We start from the raw sequence: 19369 nt of genomic DNA on the forward strand, positions 1-19369 counted from the left end.
CTTCAATACTACATGTGTAAAATTAATTTGTATGGAAAATCACTTAAAAACATTACAATTAAATATTGTTTAACATTCATCAAACGTTTTTTTTCTTGCAACCGTCTATGTTTCTGTAGGCTTTATGATAATATAAAATAATGTACCAAAAGTGGATATTTTTAATAAAAGCACAAGGCAGATGTTCTTGGAAGAGGCTACCAATTATATGCACTAGTAATATAACTTAGTAGTTCCAAAGCAAGATCCCCACCTATTTATCAATAAAATTGATCCATCCACTGTAGTGCTCATATATCAGGTAATTCAGAATGCGACTAGAACAGTTTTGGGACTATTGAACTTTTCCAAATTATTGCTGTTCATTGTTTTATTTTAAAGCTTATAAACAAAAGGCAATTATCAACTAGCATAGATAAGAACTTCTTTTGCTTAACACTCTGCTGTTTCCGCAGTTTTGCTGTAAATTTAATGTAAACAAATGGGGTATCAATTGACAAAATATTAATTTAATATCAAGTTCAAAAATTTATTAGAAAACTGTCCTCAACAATGAAAAAATTTACTTTTTATGAAACTGCTGGATTCCTCCTGCGTCGGTTTTTGTTGAGTCGAACTAGTTAAACTAAAACCGACTCAGGAGGAATCCAGAAGTTTTATAAAAAGTATTACAGTATGCTGTGGAAGTTTCTTTGAAAAATTAATGATAAAATTTGTTAGTTGATAGTTGTTATTTGTAAGTTTAGTTAAATTCAGAGACAATATAGAAAACTAAAACGAAATAAATTTGATCTCCATGTAATTAAGTAGGTAGGATTAGTCACAAGGCATATTATTATAGTTTGAATATCTGTAATATTATACCTTTCGTACGAATTATGCCAAAAACGTTGTCATATTTCTTTTTTTATTCCATATATCTTGAGTTTATTTACTATTAACTAGAATAGCCGGCTTGCATCGCAAATTAAATATTACACTTGCAGGAAGGTTTATGGCGAGTTATCGTCTACATTCTGAACATAATCTCGTTATAAGCAAGTAAGCAATTGTTTCAGGCGTTTTTTGTCGAGATCAAAATGAAAATGTGATAATCTGAGGAAATAGTGTGATTAAGAAAATTATATTTTCTCAAAAAAAATTGGAGTGATAACTAGGTTTAGTAACATTTGTATTTTGATTTAGATTTTTGTTAAATATGTGCTGATTATTGTGTTTTTCAATATAATCATTGTGTGATGTAGTTTAATAAGACAATTGAGTTTCTTCTTCGAACTTAATACATTACACAGTCCATGTTACAACAATCAATAAAGTAGAAACAAAAGAAAAACCCATATGCTGTAAGCTGTTATATGAAAACATTTTGTTATTTTGTACTAGGACATTTTATACCGAAATAAAATAAATCATAATATTTAATTAATGTTAGTATTTTCATTTATAATTTGCTCGTAACAAAAAGTAAAACTCACCAAATTTTTGTACTTTCCGCTCCAATGAAAACACAACCTGGCTATTTCTTATGATTTCCAAAATAATTGAAATTTTGATTTATAATATGCCCCAACTAAAACTAACGAAGTTTTTGTACAGTCCCTACTTCTAAGAAAATGAAACCTAGTATGTCAAATATTAACTCAGCTAATTTTCTAAAGAAACTTTCACTTTTTATAAAACTTCTGGATTCCTCCTGCGTCGGTTTTTGTTCAGTCAAACTAGCTAACGTTTCGACAATCGTCCTGATGGCTTCTTCAGAGCTTGACTGACAGGTTCAACTCAAGCTCTGAAGAAGCCAACAGGATGATTGGCGAAACGTTAGCTAGCTAGTTCAACTCAACAAAACCTATGCAGGAGGAATCCAGAAGTTTTATAAAAAATATTAACTCAGCTGTTTATAAGTTGACAATAAAAAATTCAGATTAGTAAAAAACTGGATTTATTACTGTTCTTTAAGAGAATATTACAAATATCACGCAACACATTTGATACATATACTACAAAATTTTGAAAAAATAGTACATATAGATTCTCTTTCACAATAAAGATTGCCAAACAGCTATAAATTTTTTCGAATAGGAGAAGTAAGCAAATATACAAGGTGAAAAGAAGTTGATAACTAAACAATTGAATAAGAAAGTATGGTTTGATAATATTGCACAATGTACATTCAGAATCAACAATTTGCATTAAATAGTTAATGTATAAATTAAAAATAATAACACCTTGTAGAAGAATAAATGTTCGGTTTTATAACTTGGACCTCCTTGTATTATTTACAATTTTAAGTACTGATAATATCTACACTCAATAAACACAATCACTGGTGCCTCCCAAAGACACTAAAAAAACTTTTTAAATATCAATCCTCGGCCTATACTGCAAGGTTAAGGGTGGATTCTGAAATCTCCACCGTGTAACATAAACAAATTTTAAAGTATGATCTTTGCCCAGCAATTCATCATTGCACAAAATATCAATGTCCCTATATTTCTCCATCCCATTTAAAACTTTCATGGCAATAAATTTCTTAAAATGTAAAATAGTAGCCTGAGCAGAACATCTTATGAACCTCCTTTTCAAAGTTTTTAAACTGGAACTTATGCATTCCAAACAAACATTTACTTGTTCATCCTGCCTATGGTAATCCGATTCTGCATGAGGGTCCGCTTCATGGTCACCATTGATATCTGTATTTGGAAGAGGTATGTCTTTAGGATTAGGTAACCCTCTCACATTATAAAACTCCCTCTCCCTATTAATTTCATTCTTCTGCAAGTCTGGAACTAGTTTATAGACAATATCTTGCATAGTCCGATCGAAACTAATATACTGCAAGGGATGTGATTGGTGTATAACAATGTTGCATGTTGGACATGTATTATTTTCTTCTAAATGCTTCACAAGACAGCTCTTGCAGAATGTATGCAAACATTCTGTTACAGTAGTGGCATCAATCAGATATCCCCTGCAGATTTTGCATGTTATATGGCTGTTTAAGGATCTGAGTTTTATTTTTCTTTCCATTGTCATAATTTTACAAGTGAAAATACAACCACCAAAAACAGTAGCAATCTTTCCATCATTCCCAGAAAAATAGTTCAGCAATTCTCAAACTTTTCCTTGGCGTGTGCTTCATTAATGCAGTGTAGCTTCATACATTCTTTCATTTTTGATGACTGTTGCTAAAAAATAAAAAATAAAATAAAACCGGGAAAGCTGCACATTTAGATGGAGGATAGATGTATATTGGTATCGCTATATAAATACGTAGTTAAATAAATACTTACCATTCAATTATCTTAAAAACGCAGAGATATTATAAACATAAATGAAACATATCACCTCAACAATTACCAATTTTTCACAGAATATGAGTGCAAGGTTTCTGTGAAGAAAATTACCACAGAAATGTTACTGTTACAGTGCAAAGGAAAGAATAATCACGGATGACAAACAAGAATGGTAAAGTCCAAGGACGGAAGTCAACAGCTTTTTATTTTGGCGGACTTGGCGTGAGCTGTGAAATGTGACAAATATTTATGCACCATTTCTATAGAAACTAGGAACAATGGATTTCGTTTGAAGCATAATTTTTACCATTACAGACCATTGTAAAAAATACTGGATAATATTTGAAAAACGGAACATAGTATATCACACATTTCTTTCTGTTCACCAGTTTCAGTCGAGCGCACTGCTTTCAGACAGTAACCATCTTTCTTTGATCTTGGTTAATTTTTTTTGGTTTGCCCATAGATAAATCTGCCATCACTGAGATAAAATTATAACCTGTTTGGTATATGAATTCTATTTTTGGAAATGGAAGAAGTGGATAAAATAATTATAGATTCTTTAAAGAAATTCCATTGGTAAAGTTTTTTCCAAAATATTTGTGGTATTTTCAAATTTTTTGTAATTTTTTAGTGGAGTAGATGAAGTTACAAGTTTAAAACAATTTGACGCAGACTTGGCTGCGACGGCAATTTCAACATGTTTAGAATATATAAACTCGCAATCAAAATTACCAAAAAAATTACCACCATCGCTAAGTGCTAGAATAAAAGCTTGTTCCAATTTAGCTCTTCAAATAAGAGATATGGGCTTCAACAGTGAAGTTGGTTATCAAACTATACTCTATTGTAATGAAGTTGAAATTCGCAGAGTGTTGATGTTCCTTATTGAAAGACTGCCCAAAGAATCAACCCAAGTTACACAGATTGAGCCCACTGGGTATGTCCCAAAAACCATCAAACAAATAGAAGCAAGTTTAAGAGAATCGCTCATAAAGCATTGGTTGCCTACAGAAGCAATAAATTTAGGTATTCGCCCTTGTGTTAATGGATATGTTGTGAGCAGTTTTGGACACAGCTGTCCATTAAAAGCGGTTGATATAAATATTCCCAACACAGTAAGAGATAGAGAAGGTAAATTTACAACATTTCTGCATAATGTAATTGAAAGTGTTAATGAAGGTGATTTGTGATTATTTTTTTGTTTGGCAGTACCTATAAAAAAATTTACGTATAAAATATTTTTCAAATTCTTCATAAAATATTTACATGCAATCTACATTTGATATTATATGTAGTTTTAGAACAGTATAGTAGATACATTGGAAATGTTACCCAGCAATGTAAAGATAGGGAATTCGTACAATCTATTTTATTTATGGAAGAAGAGTTTCAATATACAGTAAAGCAACATTTATCGCAAATACAACCAAGAGATTTTAAAGAAGTGTCTAAAGTAGGAGAAGATTTAATTCTTCCTGACATAGTGCCACCAATATCGAATAGTATCCAGGACAATTTTGAGAAATATAATGAAAGTCCTGATAGCAATAATAAAGAATTTCCTAATCAAATAAAACAAGAACAAGAACTCTATGTTGTTTTACAAAAATCAGTCAAAGACTGTGAGAAATCTTTAAGAAAGGTATTGGATATGCATTAGTGGTATTTATAGGGTATACATACCTGATTTTCAGATTAAAGAAAGCAAAATAGAAGAAGAGAATTCTTTTAAAAATTCCACCAACAAAATGAAATTGAAGAGAAAAACCAACGCGGTATTGAGCAATAATGACAGTATTTCCAAGCTTGAGAAGCTGATAGAAAATTCACAAGAGCATTTTGCAAAGTTATCCAACCAGTGGGAACAAATTAAGTTGCCATTAATTGAGGAACATAGAGCACTTACTGATTCTGTTGGCTCTAAAACTTTAAGGAGTCAAAATGATCAAATTAAACTACAGAATTGTAGAAAAAAATATTCAGAAATTATGATGGAATTTAAGGAAAAAGCGATATTAGAGAAAAGCCTTGTGGAAAAATATAAAAGCTTGGATACAAAAAATAACAGGTATTTTAATTAATTGATTAAACAATTTTTAGTTTTTTTTGTGTTATGTTCACTGTTGAGTCATTTTTGGCCCCTTACTGATTTCTAATAATAATGATAATTTCTTTATTGCATTATTATATTTGCACTTATTTGTATTGGATATTGTATAAAATTGTAAACAGATAAATACCTGTCATACTGCTGACATATATTATAAAAATAAAGAATAAAATTTAATTATACTAGTGGGCAAGCATTTAATGAAATGGTGAAAACTGAATAGATTCTGGAGAAGTCTAAAAAAGCGACAAGCAACAAGACTTAATCTCAGAAAAACATTTAACATTTTATTTACTACAATAAATGTTGCATGTACCACTTTAGTAGTAATTTCTTCTAAAAAAGTGCATTTTTGTAAGGACCATAGTAATTAGGCTCCCATGAGGGAGAGAAATAAATTAGCAAATATAATTTTTTTAATAGAATTTTTTCTGATATTATTGTCGAAGCTTATGTGTGTGATGTTTTCATTAATTTAATTAATGATATCTACCAAAAATACGCCTTACACACTTTTAATTAATTATTTAGCTATTTTAGCTAAGTTGAGATCCTATCTAGTGCTACTTATGTAGTTTCAAATTAAAAAAAGCTGCTTTTTAATATTTTTTAAATTAATTTAGGGCAGCTTATACAAGAAGAATATTGGAAATTGTAGGAAATATAAAAAAACAAAATGACGAAATTCAGAGAGTACTTAAAGATACTCGCCAAATCCAGAAACAAATTAATAATTTATCTGGGCAAATTGATAGATCCTTTACTTTGGCGGATGAACTGATTTACCAGGTGAATATTAAAGGCAATAAGTTAAATTATTTTTCCTCAATATATAAAATTTTAGGACGCCAAACAAGGGGAGGTTGCAAAGACAGCATACAAACTATTGGTATCGCTAAGAAATGAATTTTTATCAATTTTAACCGCAGTGTCTGACCTTGGCCAAGCAGAGAGAGAGTTAAGAAATTTGGAAGAACAAGTTGAATTAGAAAAAAGCAAGGAAGTAAAGTTCAAGCTTGAAAAAGTGAATCATGATTTGTTAGAAATAAAAAAAGATATTAATTTACTGTTATAAATATGATTAATGAGTAATTTGTTACATAACCCGTTTTTCATTTTCTCTATGAACTTTATAAAGGATAATAAATAACCAACTCTCGAGAACATTTTAATATATTTAATTAAAACTAACTTAACTTTGACTTATCAAGCCTCTTGGCTTGCACTTCTGGCGGCACATAATCTTCATCTGCTGTAACTGTGATAGATTTTTTCTCTTCTTGTGTGTCTGTTGGCATATCAATCATATTGCTTTGAATTTTAAAATCAATTTTTTCTTCATTCTCAAAGAACCAAAGTTTCTCTTCCTTTTTCTTTAATTGTATCTGCAACTCTTCAATTTCAGCCAATCTCTTAGCCCTGAGTAGTTGTTCATTTTCTAATTGAAAGGCTCTGATTCTTTCTTGTTCCCACTTATCAAATATTAAACACTGATCACTGATATCCTTTTCTGAAGTTTCCTGATATGCCTTTTTAGTAAGATTATTTAACAACTGGTTCACATCTTCTGAATGTGTTTTTAAAGATGCCACCACATTGTTTGATGAATTGTCTTTTGGAATTAAGTCAATTACTTCTTTTATCAAACTTGATTGCACTTTTTTGCAATATTCAGTTACTTTATCTGGTTTATCATACAACGCCAAACCAAGAATATGAAATGATTGATGCAAAATATCATGTTTGGATTTACTAATCATTGCCAATGTTTTGCCCATAATTTTGTCTGGATTTGTCAAATCAAAATGATCATCATCAAAGGGATTTCTTATATATTTAACTCTTACCTTGATTTCTTCTTCAGGTTCTTCCGGCTGCTTTCTTTCGAGCCAATGCTTAGGATTTAATAAATACTTATAGCAGTGCAATAATGAGAGACCACAAGTTAAAGGATGATCTAATTCTTCTTGAAGCATAAGGAAGCTAGATACTAAAGCTCCATTGGCATATTGTTCATTTTTCCAAAATGTATCAAGAAGCAAATTTGCTGTATAATAATCTAGGAACAAACCATAATTTAATCGATCATCTAATGCTGATAAGAGATCTTCTACTTTATTCCATTTCAGCAGTATTCTCATAACTGCATGTGTAGTTGATTCTAATGTATTACCCGTATTTGCAGTTAACCTTAGCTTATGTACTAAATCTAAAAGTTCATCGGCAAAAGAGTCATCTTTTACTACATTTGCAAATATATCCACACGAACTGGACTAATAGAACGGGATTTTTGAAAACTCTGATCAAGTTCTAAGTACAGTTCCTCCGGTCTTACATTTTGTAATATAGGATGCCTCAGCCTTTGATCCCATACTTCATTGCAATAATAGGCTTGGGATAAGAATGTTCTGAAATTATTATAATTGCTTATATCCAGTCTACGTACAAAACGCTGTTTTGAGAAAATTTTAAAAACTGTCAACATTTTAACGAAATCTTAAAAATAAATTTCTCGACGAAAAAGTTTTTTGAATATGCAATTAAATTAAGTATATTTGTGTTGTAATAATGGGCTCCTATACTAGGATCAGTCGCCCATCGTCTGAGATCATCCAAACAATTTGGTAATTCCCATTTCGCCATTCCTATCAACCTGCCTCTAAATTTTTATGTATGGGTTTGTAGCATCTTCTATATTTCATAAACTATGTGTGTGGATATTGCTGTTAGAAAAAGTAGATTTGTCCTGTTCACCTCTACGAAAATATCATAGCCATCTGAGACAAATCAATTTTTACGGTAGCAGGGCCATTATATTATCTAATAGCTAAATGGTTCTTCCATTACTACATTTTAGTCTACCGTTTGTTCGAGATTGACGGCACTAAGGAAGCGTGAATTAAAAAATATAAACAGAACATATTATTTTAGACGCATTGCATTTTGATTATGAGAACGGCCGATCCCTGTCCTGCAGTTTATTATTCTGTGACGAATCGGATGGTGTGCGTAGCTTTGAACATGTAATGGCGAATCTCAGCTACTTCTAACAGAATCCGCTATTTTCGGGAACATTTTCAGTCAAAATGTTGTGCCAGGTAATAGCGCCGAGGTAATATCTTTGGATAGTATAAGTATGCCGGGGTTTTGTCGTTTACTCCAGTCCGCAATGGACTATAGAGTCTGTAGTAAAGTTGACCAACATTACCTAAAATTTAAAGACGAGGACTATTCTCTGACAAGAACAGAGGTTAGGGAAGTATTTTGTACATGTGGACGAAGCATGGCGACTGCAATTAAGTAAGTAAATTTTTCTCCCATATATTTTGTTAAGTTTGGGGTTCCAAAAAATCTGATAATACACGAAAAATTATGTGAATGTATTTTTTTTTTCTGCTCACTCTGGGGTCAGCAGGAATTACCTAAAAAGGTGGGTCGAATTTGCTTGGGAACATTTTGGCGCAATTGGTGACACTGTTTTTAAAGGTGATATTTAAAACAAGGATTCGGCAAAAAGTTACTTGATATTCTAGTAGCAGTGACGTTTTCGCCAGCATCACAACGACCATGCTCGTTACCAAATAAATTTTTGTGCCACAGACGCTATAAGTGCAACTTAGTTCTTTAATTGATCCTATATATGATTCTATACACATAGTACAAAATCGTAACAACATTTATTTTGCAATTATTATAAGCTCTGATAGTAGTAGAACACATAAAATGGTGAGTATTTTCAAAATAACAGCATTAAATTTACAAAAGTATATTCTTGTGATGAATTAAAAATAATTCTTTGTGGTTTCTGCCATAATTTCAAATGAATGGACCATTTAATTCATTACTTCTAGGCAGAGAACATATGTTATGGTGGCCATTTTCAAAATAACTGTATTAAATTTATAAAAGCGAGTTCGTGTGATGAATTAAAAATAATTCTTTTGCGGTTTCCAACAGAGACTTAGTTCTATGAAGGTTTCGAATTTCTGAAGTTATTAATTGTACTATATCTCTGCAAAGCATTGCTCATCAGTCAGCTAATGATTGCTTAATTTCAGATCAATGGTCCAGACTTTCTTTGTTACTGGTAGGTGAAGGAGACATGTAATGGTGAGTATTTTTAAAATAACATCATTCAATTTACAAATATATGTTCTTGTGATGATTTAAATATAATTCTTTTGCGGTTTCCAACGGAGACTTGGTTCTATGAAGGTTTGAGATTTCTGAATTTATTAATTGCACCATTTGTTTCTGTAAGGCATTGCTCAGCAGTCAACTAATGATTGCTTAATTTCAGATTGATCCTCCACACTTTCTTTGTTACTGCTAGGTGAAGGACACTTCAATGGTGAGTATTTTTAAAATAACAGCATTAAATTTACAAAAGTATGTTCTTGTGATGAATTAAAAATCATTCTTTTGCGTTTTCCAACGGAGACTTGGTTCTATGAAGGTTTGGAATTTTTGAATTTATTAATTGCATCATATGTCTCTGTAGGACATTGTTCAGCAGTTGGCTAATGATTGCCTAATTTCAGATTGATCGTCCACACTTTCTTTGTTACTGATAGGTGAAGGAGACTTGCAATGGTGAGTATTTTTAAAATAACAGTATTAAATTTACAAAAGAATGTTCTTGTGATGAATTAAAAATAATTCTTTTGCGGTTTCCAACGGAGACTGGGTTCTATGAAGGTTTGGGATTTCTGAATTTGTTAATTGCACCATTTGTTTCTGTAAGGCATTGCTCAGCAGTCGGCTAATGATTGCCTAATTTCAGATCGATCGTCCACACTTTCTCTGCTATTGCTAGGTGAAGAAGACATGCAATGGTGAGTATTTCTAAAATAACAGTATTAAATTTACAAAAGAATGTTCTTGTAATGAATTAAAAATAATTCTTCTGCGGTTTCCAACGGAGACTTGGTTCTATGAAGGTTTGGAATTTCTGAATTTATTAATTGCACCATTTGTTTCTGTAAGGCATTGGTCAGCAGTCAACTGCTTAATTTCAGATTGATCCTCCACACTTTCTTTGTTACTGCTAGGTGAAGGAGACATGCAATGGTGAGTATTTTTAAAATAACAGTATTAAATTTACAAAAGTATGTTCTTGTGATGAATTAACAATAATTCTTTTGCGGTTTCCAACGGAGACTTGGTTCTATGAAGGTGTGGAATTTCTGAATTTATTCATTGCACCTTATGTCTCTGTAAGGCATTGCTCAGCAGTCAGCTAATGATTGCTTAGTTTCAGATCGATGGTCCACACTTTCTTTGTTACTGCTAGGAACAGATGTAATGGTGAGAATTTTTAAAATAACAGTATTAAATTTACAAAAGTATGTTCTTGTGATGAATTAAAAATAATTCTTTTGCGGTTTCCAACAGAGACTTGGTTCTATGAAGGTTTGGAATTTCTGAATTTATTAATTGCATCATATGTCTCTGTAGGACATTGTTCAGCAGTCAGCTAATGATTGCCTAATTTCAGATTGATCGTTCACACTTTCTTTGTTACTGGTAGGTGAAGGAGACTTGCAATGGTGAGTATTTTTAAAATAACAGTATTAAATTTACAAAAGAATGTTCTTGTGATGAATTAAAAATAATTCTTTTGCGGTTTCCAACGGAGACTGGGTTCTATGAAGGTTTGGAATTTCTGAATTTGTTAATTGCACCATTTGTTTCTGTAAGGCATTGCTCAGCAGTCGGCTAATGATTGCCTAATTTCAGATCGATCGTCCACACTTTCTCTGCTATTGCTAGGTGAAGAAGACATGCAATGGTGAGTATTTCTAAAATAACAGTATTAAATTTACAAAAGAATGTTCTTGTAATGAATTAAAAATAATTCTTTTGCGGTTTCCAACGGAGACTTGGTTCTATGAAGGTTTGGAATTTCTGAATTTATTAATTGCACCATTTGTTTCTGTAAGGCATTGGTCAGCAGTCAACTGCTTAATTTCAGATTGATCCTCCACACTTTCTTTGTTACTGCTAGGTGAAGGAGACATGCAATGGTGAGTATTTTTAAAATAACAGTATTAAATTTACAAAAGTATGTTCTTGTGATGAATTAACAATAATTCTTTTGCGGTTTCCAACGGAGACTTGGTTCTATGAAGGTTTGGAATTTCTGAATTTATTCATTGCACCTTATGTCTCTGTAAGGCATTGCTCAGCAGTCAGCTAATGATTGCTTAGTTTCAGATCGATGGTCCACACTTTCTTTGTTACTGCTAGGAACAGATGTAATGGTGAGTATTTTTAAAATAACAGTATTAAATTTACAAAAGTATGTTCTTGTGATGAATTAAAAATAATTAATTCTTTTGCGGTTTCCAACAGAGACTTGGTTCTATGAAGGTTTGGAATTTCTGAATTTATTAATTGCATCATATGTCTCTGTAGGACATTGTTCAGCAGTCGGCTAATGATTGCCTAATTTCAGATTGATCGTTCACACTTTCTTTGTTACTGGTAGGTGAAGGAGACTTGCAATGGTGAGTATTTTTAAAATAACAGTATTAAATTTACAAAAGAATGTTCTTGTGATGAATTAAAAATAATTCCTTTGCGGTTTCCAACGGAGACTGGGTTCTATGAAGGTTTGGAATTTCTGAATTTATTAATTGCACCATTTGTTTCTGTAAGGCATTGCTCAGCAGTCAACTAATGATTGCTTAATTTCAGATTGATCCTCCACACTTTCTTTGTTACTGCTAGGTGAAGGACACATGCAATGGTGATTTTTTAAAAAATAACAGTATTAAATTTACAAAAGAATGTTCTTGTGATGAATTAAAAATAATTCTTTTGCGGTTTCCAATGGAGACTTGGTTCTATGAAGGTTTGGAATTTCTGAATTTATTCATTGCACCATATGTCTCTGTAAGGCATTGCTCAGCAGTCGGCTAATAATTGCCTAATTTCAGATCGATCGTCCACACTTTCTCTGCTATTGCTAGGTGAAGAAGACATGCAATGGTGAGTATTTCTAAAATAACAGTATTAAATTTACAAAAGAATGTTCTTGTGATGAATTAAAAATAATTCTTTTGCGGTTTCCAACGGAGACTTGGTTCTATGAAGGTTTGGAATTTCTGAATTTATTGATTGCACCATATGTCTCTGTAAGGCATTGCTCAGCAGTCAGCTCATGATTGCTTAGTTTCAGATCAATGGTCCACACTTTCTGTGTTACTGCTAGGAACAGACGTAATGGTGAGTATTTTTAAAATAACAGTATTAAATTTACAAAAGTATGTTCTTGTGATGAATTAAAAATAATTCTTTTGCAGTTTCCAACGGATATTTAGTTCTGTGGAAGTTGCTAAGCAAGCTAAGGCGTTGGCTAAGCAACTATATAATGACGAATAATTGAACCACATTTTGTTGCTGCTAAGCGAAAATACATGTAATGAGTATTTTCAAAATAACTGTAACCTTATAACCAAATAAATGTTTGTCAATGTTATTATTTTGTACCATGTTAGACTTTGTTCCATAAAATATTTTATGATTAGCTACTACTTCTTTGACCCCTCTTCTGATTATAAGAATAGGATGTGTTTATGACGACGCAACAATTTTTCTGAGCGGCAACTGCCCTTAAATTATGACTATTTGCTTTTCCTGCACAGAACTGGTAAATACTTTTTTTAACGCTCTTCTAAAACTCAAGTAGTGAAATATCAAAAAACTAACCTGCGCTTTAGCACATTTTCTTTTCAAACAGTGATATTGACACTTAACACACACTTAAGTCCTTTTTGTTTGAAAAAAATGGTATCTGAACATATTTGGAGAAAATACTGCCGTAAAAATGTTTTCAGTATATTATGCAACAGGTTTGTTAAGTCTGCATTTTCGGCATAGGCAGCTACTAGCTATATAGGTAAATGTCATTTGAGTCACGAGCGAAGCGCAGCTGAGCGAATGCTTAATAAAGGAATGAGGTTCGCAGTCTTAGGTAACGAAACTGATCTGTGTATAATTGGGTAATTTAGAGAAGAAAACAAATAAAAACTTTGGTTTACATGATACAATACAGCTTTATATAGAAAATTAATTACTGAACAAATTGAACTCATTTTAAATATGCTGTTTTTTAGTAACATAGTAGGATCTACATCTGAAAACAGATCAAAGATTTAAATTAGATTCGCGAGGGAACCATTGGCAGACGTTCCTGCCCGGTTCCATAAAATGTAGAAATCGGTTGAAATTAGTGTCGTTTGATTTAAAATAGTGTTTTGTATATTTGTTATCTGAAGTGATAGAGGTGCAGTGCTTTTAATTTTGGGAAATATTGTTTGTTTCAAGCGGATGTATATGGATTTGTGATATGTTATTCTATTATATATTTGTTAATGCGGTTTCCGTATAAATTTATATCCGTTCTGCTTGGAGGGTGACGGATTCGTCCAGTCCCTTTTAATTAAGGGACCCTTCCAAGTTTCAAGAAAAGTTGCAGTATTTGAAGTAAAAGAAGAAGACTTAAATTATTTAAATGCAAAGGACAATTCGATTCTTTATGTTGCCCATATCTAATCTAGCAAGGATAACAAGGAGACCATAAAAACGGACGTTGCAGTAAATTGAAAAATTGCAATATTGAAGTAATAAGCATATATGCTTTGATTTTTTATAAACCCACCTAACGTATTTTCTATGATCATTTGCATGTTATTTTTTAGTCTGTGACTAATTGTCAAGTTGTCTTGGGTTTGTGTCAAAAGTTTAAATACTAAAATGGCGTGAAAAGTTATTTAAAATTAAATAAATGGGGTGTGGCTATCTATAGCTGATTAAAAAATCTTGGTAAAAAGTTAATTTGAACTTTAGTCCGTCTTGCTGTGCAGTTAGGATATACATGCACTGCTAAGAATTACATTCACAATTTTTTAAAAATGATTCTCCAAATATTTATGCAAGATAGGCGGTTTATTTGAAAATGTCTCGATTAGCAGACTATTTTGTTGTTGTTGGATATGATCATAAAAAAGAAAGTAAGCAGATATAGGTGCATTTCTTATTCTCTTATGTATGGTACAATATTTCTGTTTCAGGAAATGGCATAATACTTCAAAGATTTCCAGATAAAGATTGGCCTGATACACCTTTCATAGAAGGAATAGAATGGGTGAGATCATAACAAGTTTTCAACATGTCACAATAAACATCTTGTGTGTTTGTAGTTTTGTCAGCCTCAGGGATGGACCCTTTCTACAGAAAGACAAGAGCCAAGATTTTTTGTATCCGTACTTACCGATATAGACGCAAATCGACATTATTGTGCATGTTTGTGTTTTAATGAGACTGTTTCTATTACTCCTAGCAAACCTGTAGATGAGGTATGTGCTAAAAAATGTAATTTTACTTATATTTTTATATACTTACAGCATTTAATGTCCAATATTTATGTTTGACTTAAGGATTTTTGACTTTTACTGTTTTTTCCTTTAAGGAAGAGGATACCATCGAAGGAGACACATCTCTTAGACCTATCATACCCTCTGTATCACTTCACAGCATTATGTATGCACCAAAGTGTCTAGTGCTGGTTTCAAGACTTGACTATATAGAAACATTCAGGGTAAGGTTATGTTATTATTTTTACATAATTTTATTATATCAATTTTTCAATAGAAATTTTAAATTTGAGGGTAAAGTAGGTTTAGTTCTTTTCGCCATAGCTATGCGGCATAAATTCATAACGCTAAGATTGCCATATTCTGAAATATCAGACTGTTTTGTAACATTATTTATTCTAAATCTGACAATAATGATATCCGAATCAATTGTTTACTAAACCTTTAAAGTGAAAGTAACTGAACTGAATTTCAATGAAAATTCTTATTTTCCTTAATGCAATTTTTCCATTAGGAACCTAAAGAAAAATAAATGAGAAAACTGTCTTCAGATCTAGATAAGTATCTGTGGAAAAATGTCAACTACAAAGAATTAAAAATAAGTTGAAAGTCACTTGCTCCCATCATGTGGCACCACATTCTTAGTTTTTGTCAATACTTCTTTTATTCTGTGGCTAATTGTTGAAATTTTGAAATTTGGATTCCTTGTGATTTTGTATCTCTACTGCCTACTATATCAAACACCACATTCCAAGTTAGTGTGTTACGTTGTAACCATTTTTAGAATTGCTTGGGTATAATATACTGCGTCTACGTCGAAAATATGCCAATACCACTAGAAACTTTGGTTGGAAACATATTAGGTTGTATTCAAGTGCCTCCACCTGGTGGTCCTCAAGTTCGGTTCAGTATTGGGGCTGGAGACAGGCAAGCGTTGCAGCCCCCTCTGTCTCCATCATTGCCCGTTACTCACACGTCTGTAAATTTGCTCTTCCAGCAACTTGGAATAAAAAACGTCCTAGTGTTATTTTGTGCCATAATGACTGAACATAAAATTTTGTTCCATTCGAAAGGCTATAACAGGTAATTTATTTTAAGGATCCCATTGTAATGAAGAATGCTATTATGGAGCACATGCCAAATATTCACTAAACTGGTAATTTCATGTTCAATTTAAAATGATTAAACTTAAAAAAAAAAGGAAAAATTTTAGCAAGAGTTTGATTTTAAAATTGGTGTGTGTTTTAAAAATGGTTTAGTTTAGTTAATTTAGGAGTTAGTGTTTGACTTGCTAAATACATAATTTACTTGGCTAGATTAACCGAAGCTTGTAGAGCTTTGACAGCGCTGATGTACCCGTTTCGATACACTCATGTCTACATACCTCTGCTGCCCGCTCCTTTGGTTGAAGTTCTTTCCACTCCCACTCCATTTATTATGGGTGTCCATTCGTCTCTAAAGGCGGAAGTAACGGAATTGGTGAGTAATATTGGTGAATGTAATAATCAAGAGGTAAACTGTTGATTTCCTAATCCAAACTCACCAGATCTACAATTACCACCATTACAGTTTGTCATAATTTGTTAATTGATTAAACATTATATTGGTTAGTAAAATTATCATGATCATTATATTGTCATTATCGACTATTGATATTTGTATAAGCAATTATATGCTTATTCCCCCATATACAGGGTACCTCTGTAAGGGCAACGAGGGATGATATTAGCTGACTGCACCATTTTAAAAACGTGTTTTCCTGAGATTTAAATAGTGCTATAAGTGACATGATTGTGATTGCGTACTTGCCACTTTGCCACCAGGTGGACTGACAATCGCAAAAATTAAAAAAAAAGAATGAATGCAAGGATGGTGGCTTTTCAAATGAAATAAAGGCCTCACAACCCAGTGAAAACCGCATCCCAATATGGTTATCCTAACATAAAATATGAATAAAAGAACTTAATCCTCAAATAAAAAGTATTTTGAAAAATTGTTTCACTTTACGGGTTGTTACTAATGTCTAATTATCCCGAATAATACCAAATAAAATGCTAATTTATTATTTATATTTTATATTTATTATTTATATTATTATATAACTTTTTTGAAATATAGTCGAAGGGCACCAAATTACATCATAGCTGTCATTTCTACATTTTGACTTGCTTGGCAATTTTCAAATATTAAGTATAATCACTTGTTTTTCCATTAATAAGGTTTAGTCAACTAATTTAAAATTTTAATAAATATTTAACAAATTTAAACTAATTAAAACGGTAATCAAGACACTTTGACAAGCATCAAATAACGACATGAAAGATGCCAGCGTTTGATCAGATAAAAAAAAAATTGTTTTCAATGCAATCTTGCTAATAGTAAATGGATTGTTTCTGTCAAACAAGATGTTTTGTTCACTTTTTAAATGGTTCACCACATTTTACTCCCTAAATACGTCAATACTTAATAAAAATAAAATTAGTCTCCAACAATGGATTAGTGTCCCAGATCGTTTTCGGTGTTAGTTTTCCCAAAATTCATCATTTTTTTAACGTTAAATTCTTTTGTTCATATTTTAGATTAGGATAAAGATATTGAGATGCTGCTTTCACGGGATTGTTGGGTCCTTATTTGGCTAAGTGAAATGAAACTCACATCGTTGCATTCAACAATGGATTAGTGTCCCAGATCGTTTTCGGTGTTAGTTTTCCCAAAATTCATCATTTTTTTAACGTTAAATTGTTTTGTTCATATTTTAGATTAGGATAAAGATATTGAGATGCTGCTTTCACGGGATTGTTGGGTCCTTATTTGGCTAAGTGAAATGACACTCACATCGTTGCATTCTATCTTTTTTCCGAAAATTTTTATTTCTTGCGATTATGTCAGAAAAATCCACCTGGTGGCAAAGTAAGCGACCACAATGGCTTCTCTCATGGCACTATTGTTAGCCTAGGAACAGCTCCGTTTAACGACTCCAAGTTTAATAAAATGTTTTAATGCTTTTGGGAGCAAACTTACTAGGATACCCGGTATATTTATGGGGCTAATTACTCGAAAAACCCATTTTAGAGTGTATTTTTAAAGTTTTGCAATTTTATTAAACTTTATTGTTTCCAAAATAGACATAACTAAATTACTAACAAAAATCTCTTTTTAAGGTTTATAATATTTCGATCATTTTTACAACTTTAGTTTAGGCCTCCCATAAATGAAACAATGAAATAAACAATTTGTTATTGAATTATTCCTATTTAAGTTAAGTTCTTCTGAAACACCATATTTAAGACAGGGAATTAAATTATGAGACTACAGCCTCAAAGGACTAAAGGAACTAGACACATGGTACTTACATTAAGATAATATAACAATGTGGCCACGTCAAGCCAAATTGTCATCCTGATATCCATGATTGATTGTGTTTAAGTGAACCAGTATAGGTTTGAAGAATGGAATATCTAGCTATAGCAATAGTACTGAAGGTGATACGGATGATGTGGGAGTGAACTGTCAAGGAAGGGAAAACGGAGAGTGAGAAACAAACATTTATATAAACATGAGGTTGGGAAAACCCCGCTTACGTGTGAAGCTTTTTCAAGTACGACAACGGGACATATTGTGTCGGGCAAAACAAATACCGAGGATGACCAGCCAAACTAAGTGCACCCAAAGCATTAGCATTAGTGGAGGAAATGGAAGGAGCTCTACGAAGTTTAGACAGTGGACGGGCGAAAAACGAACAAGATACTTTCCTCATGGGTCTTATCAAGACAATCGTCTGTTCGAAGATATTCGAAAAATGAGAATCCTAAAAAACGGGACACAGACCTATTATTTCCTGAATAATAATTCTCAAAGAATTGCAGTATGTAGACAGACGTTTTCCATTTTGTGTGCTGTGAAAAATAAAGCTATTTTTCGGCTTATGTCTCTCATTGCTCAAGGAAAACCACCGATCTATTGCTGTGCTCTGCATTCAAATCTTATATCTAATGAAGCTATTCTTGCACTTGAAGAGTATATTGGACCAGTCCGATTAAAACCGGCGTACTACAGCAGCAAACATTTAAATTCCGATCTTAAAGTGAAAATAATACACGAACTCTCCCAAAAAATAGCCCGACCAAGCCGACTACATCAAATATGATTTTTATAGGAAATGTGTCAATGACTACCAGGGGTATAGATTTGGAAGACTACAAGTCGACATTTGTTAACTGGTGAAGAACCTGAAGCTAAAATAAAGAGTACAACACTGAATGTCAATGCGAAACGTGTGGCAGTGGAAAAAATCGTGCATTTGGGAAGAGCTAATATATTTTACCAGAAACAAAAGGATGTTAGCACTATTCAAAGACAGAGATGATGTCGGAGCTATTACGTTCGATTACATGCAAAACCTTCCACTCCCGAAACTACCAGTACAAGAAATGTTTTATCTAAGAATACTACGGCTGTCATTTTTTCCTGCATGATTTAAAAACAAATTCTGCGGACTTCTACACATATCATGAAGGAGAAGCTAAGCGTGGGACCGACGAGCAGTTTACTGTGGAAGACCATCCAAAGGATGGATCCCGCT

General features: G+C 32.3%; 4 protein-coding genes and 1 long non-coding RNA gene across 18 annotated transcripts in view; 3 read left to right on the forward strand and 2 right to left on the reverse strand.

The window, feature by feature from the left end:
* Nucleotides 1–1924: 1924 nt before the first annotated feature.
* On the reverse strand, nucleotides 1925–3439 carry LOC132704557 (polycomb group RING finger protein 3). Its single transcript, XM_060674628.1, has 2 exons — nucleotides 3291–3439; nucleotides 1925–3185 (listed from the first exon to the last, which is right to left on the reverse strand). Exon 2 carries the CDS (start codon nucleotides 3031–3033, stop codon nucleotides 2356–2358), a length of 678 nt encoding a protein of 225 aa, XP_060530611.1. The 5' UTR covers nucleotides 3034–3185; nucleotides 3291–3439; the 3' UTR covers nucleotides 1925–2355.
* Nucleotides 3440–3703: 264 nt separating this feature from the next.
* Nucleotides 3704–6619, forward strand: LOC132704555 (coiled-coil domain-containing protein 22 homolog). Of its 2 annotated transcripts, none has more exons than XM_060674625.1 (6): nucleotides 3704–3872; nucleotides 3928–4427; nucleotides 4592–4938; nucleotides 4991–5364; nucleotides 6030–6195; nucleotides 6251–6619. In XM_060674625.1, the coding sequence occupies exons 1-6, from the start codon at nucleotides 3823–3825 to the stop codon at nucleotides 6479–6481; spliced, it is 1668 nt and encodes a 555-aa protein (XP_060530608.1). In that variant the 5' UTR covers nucleotides 3704–3822; the 3' UTR covers nucleotides 6482–6619. The 2 variants fall into 2 exon arrangements, with proteins under 2 accessions (XP_060530608.1, XP_060530609.1); XM_060674626.1 differs by having other exon boundaries at nucleotides 3775–3872; nucleotides 3936–4427; nucleotides 6251–6618.
* On the reverse strand, nucleotides 6564–13289 carry LOC132704556 (uncharacterized). Its single transcript, XM_060674627.1, has 2 exons — nucleotides 13121–13289; nucleotides 6564–8615 (listed from the first exon to the last, which is right to left on the reverse strand). Exon 2 carries the CDS (start codon nucleotides 7890–7892, stop codon nucleotides 6594–6596), a length of 1299 nt encoding a protein of 432 aa, XP_060530610.1. The 5' UTR covers nucleotides 7893–8615; nucleotides 13121–13289; the 3' UTR covers nucleotides 6564–6593.
* LOC132704558 (uncharacterized) lies at nucleotides 8630–12913 on the forward strand. 12 transcript variants are annotated; one of them, XR_009619284.1, is made up of 16 exons: nucleotides 8645–8707; nucleotides 8820–8837; nucleotides 9466–9517; nucleotides 9708–9758; nucleotides 9949–10000; nucleotides 10191–10242; nucleotides 10426–10477; nucleotides 10662–10714; nucleotides 10905–10956; nucleotides 11147–11198; nucleotides 11382–11433; nucleotides 11618–11670; nucleotides 11865–11916; nucleotides 12349–12400; nucleotides 12585–12637; nucleotides 12715–12913. It is a non-coding gene; the product is annotated as an uncharacterized LOC132704558 (long non-coding RNA). The 12 variants fall into 12 exon arrangements; XR_009619281.1 differs by lacking the exon at nucleotides 8820–8837 and having other exon boundaries at nucleotides 8646–8707; XR_009619288.1 differs by lacking the exon at nucleotides 8820–8837 and having other exon boundaries at nucleotides 8667–8707; nucleotides 11523–11670.
* An 857-nt stretch (nucleotides 13290–14146) lies between the features above and the next one.
* The window catches only part of LOC132704354 (myotubularin-related protein 13), a 31116-nt gene continuing 25893 nt past the window's right edge, over nucleotides 14147–19369 (forward strand). For both annotated transcript variants that reach the window (XM_060674301.1, XM_060674302.1), the window contains exons 1-6: nucleotides 14147–14424; nucleotides 14485–14558; nucleotides 14614–14769; nucleotides 14883–15011; nucleotides 15572–15870; nucleotides 16104–16266. In XM_060674301.1, the coding sequence (XP_060530284.1) occupies nucleotides 14370–14424; nucleotides 14485–14558; nucleotides 14614–14769; nucleotides 14883–15011; nucleotides 15572–15870; nucleotides 16104–16266 (876 nt within the window). In that variant the 5' untranslated portion in view covers nucleotides 14147–14369. The remainder of the gene's footprint in view (nucleotides 14425–14484; nucleotides 14559–14613; nucleotides 14770–14882; nucleotides 15012–15571; nucleotides 15871–16103; nucleotides 16267–19369) is intronic.

Source organism: Cylas formicarius, unplaced genomic scaffold, assembly GCF_029955315.1.
Source record: "Cylas formicarius isolate icCylForm1 unplaced genomic scaffold, icCylForm1.1 PGA_scaffold_7__23_contigs__length_41026272, whole genome shotgun sequence".
NCBI lineage: Eukaryota > Metazoa > Arthropoda > Insecta > Coleoptera > Brentidae > Cylas > Cylas formicarius.

Coding starts and splice junctions, on each gene's coding strand:
- LOC132704555 (XM_060674625.1), top strand. CDS start 3,823: ATGGAAGAAGTGGATAAAATAATTATAGATTCTTTAAAGAAATTCCAT. Junction 4,939..4,990: donor GTGAGAAATCTTTAAGAAAG/GTATTGGATATG, acceptor CCTGATTTTCAG/ATTAAAGAAAGCAAAATAGA. Junction 5,365..6,029: donor TTGGATACAAAAAATAACAG/GTATTTTAATTA, acceptor AAATTAATTTAG/GGCAGCTTATACAAGAAGAA.
- LOC132704557 (XM_060674628.1), bottom strand. CDS start 3,033: ATGACAATGGAAAGAAAAATAAAACTCAGATCCTTAAACAGCCATATA.
- LOC132704556 (XM_060674627.1), bottom strand. CDS start 7,892: ATGTTGACAGTTTTTAAAATTTTCTCAAAACAGCGTTTTGTACGTAGA.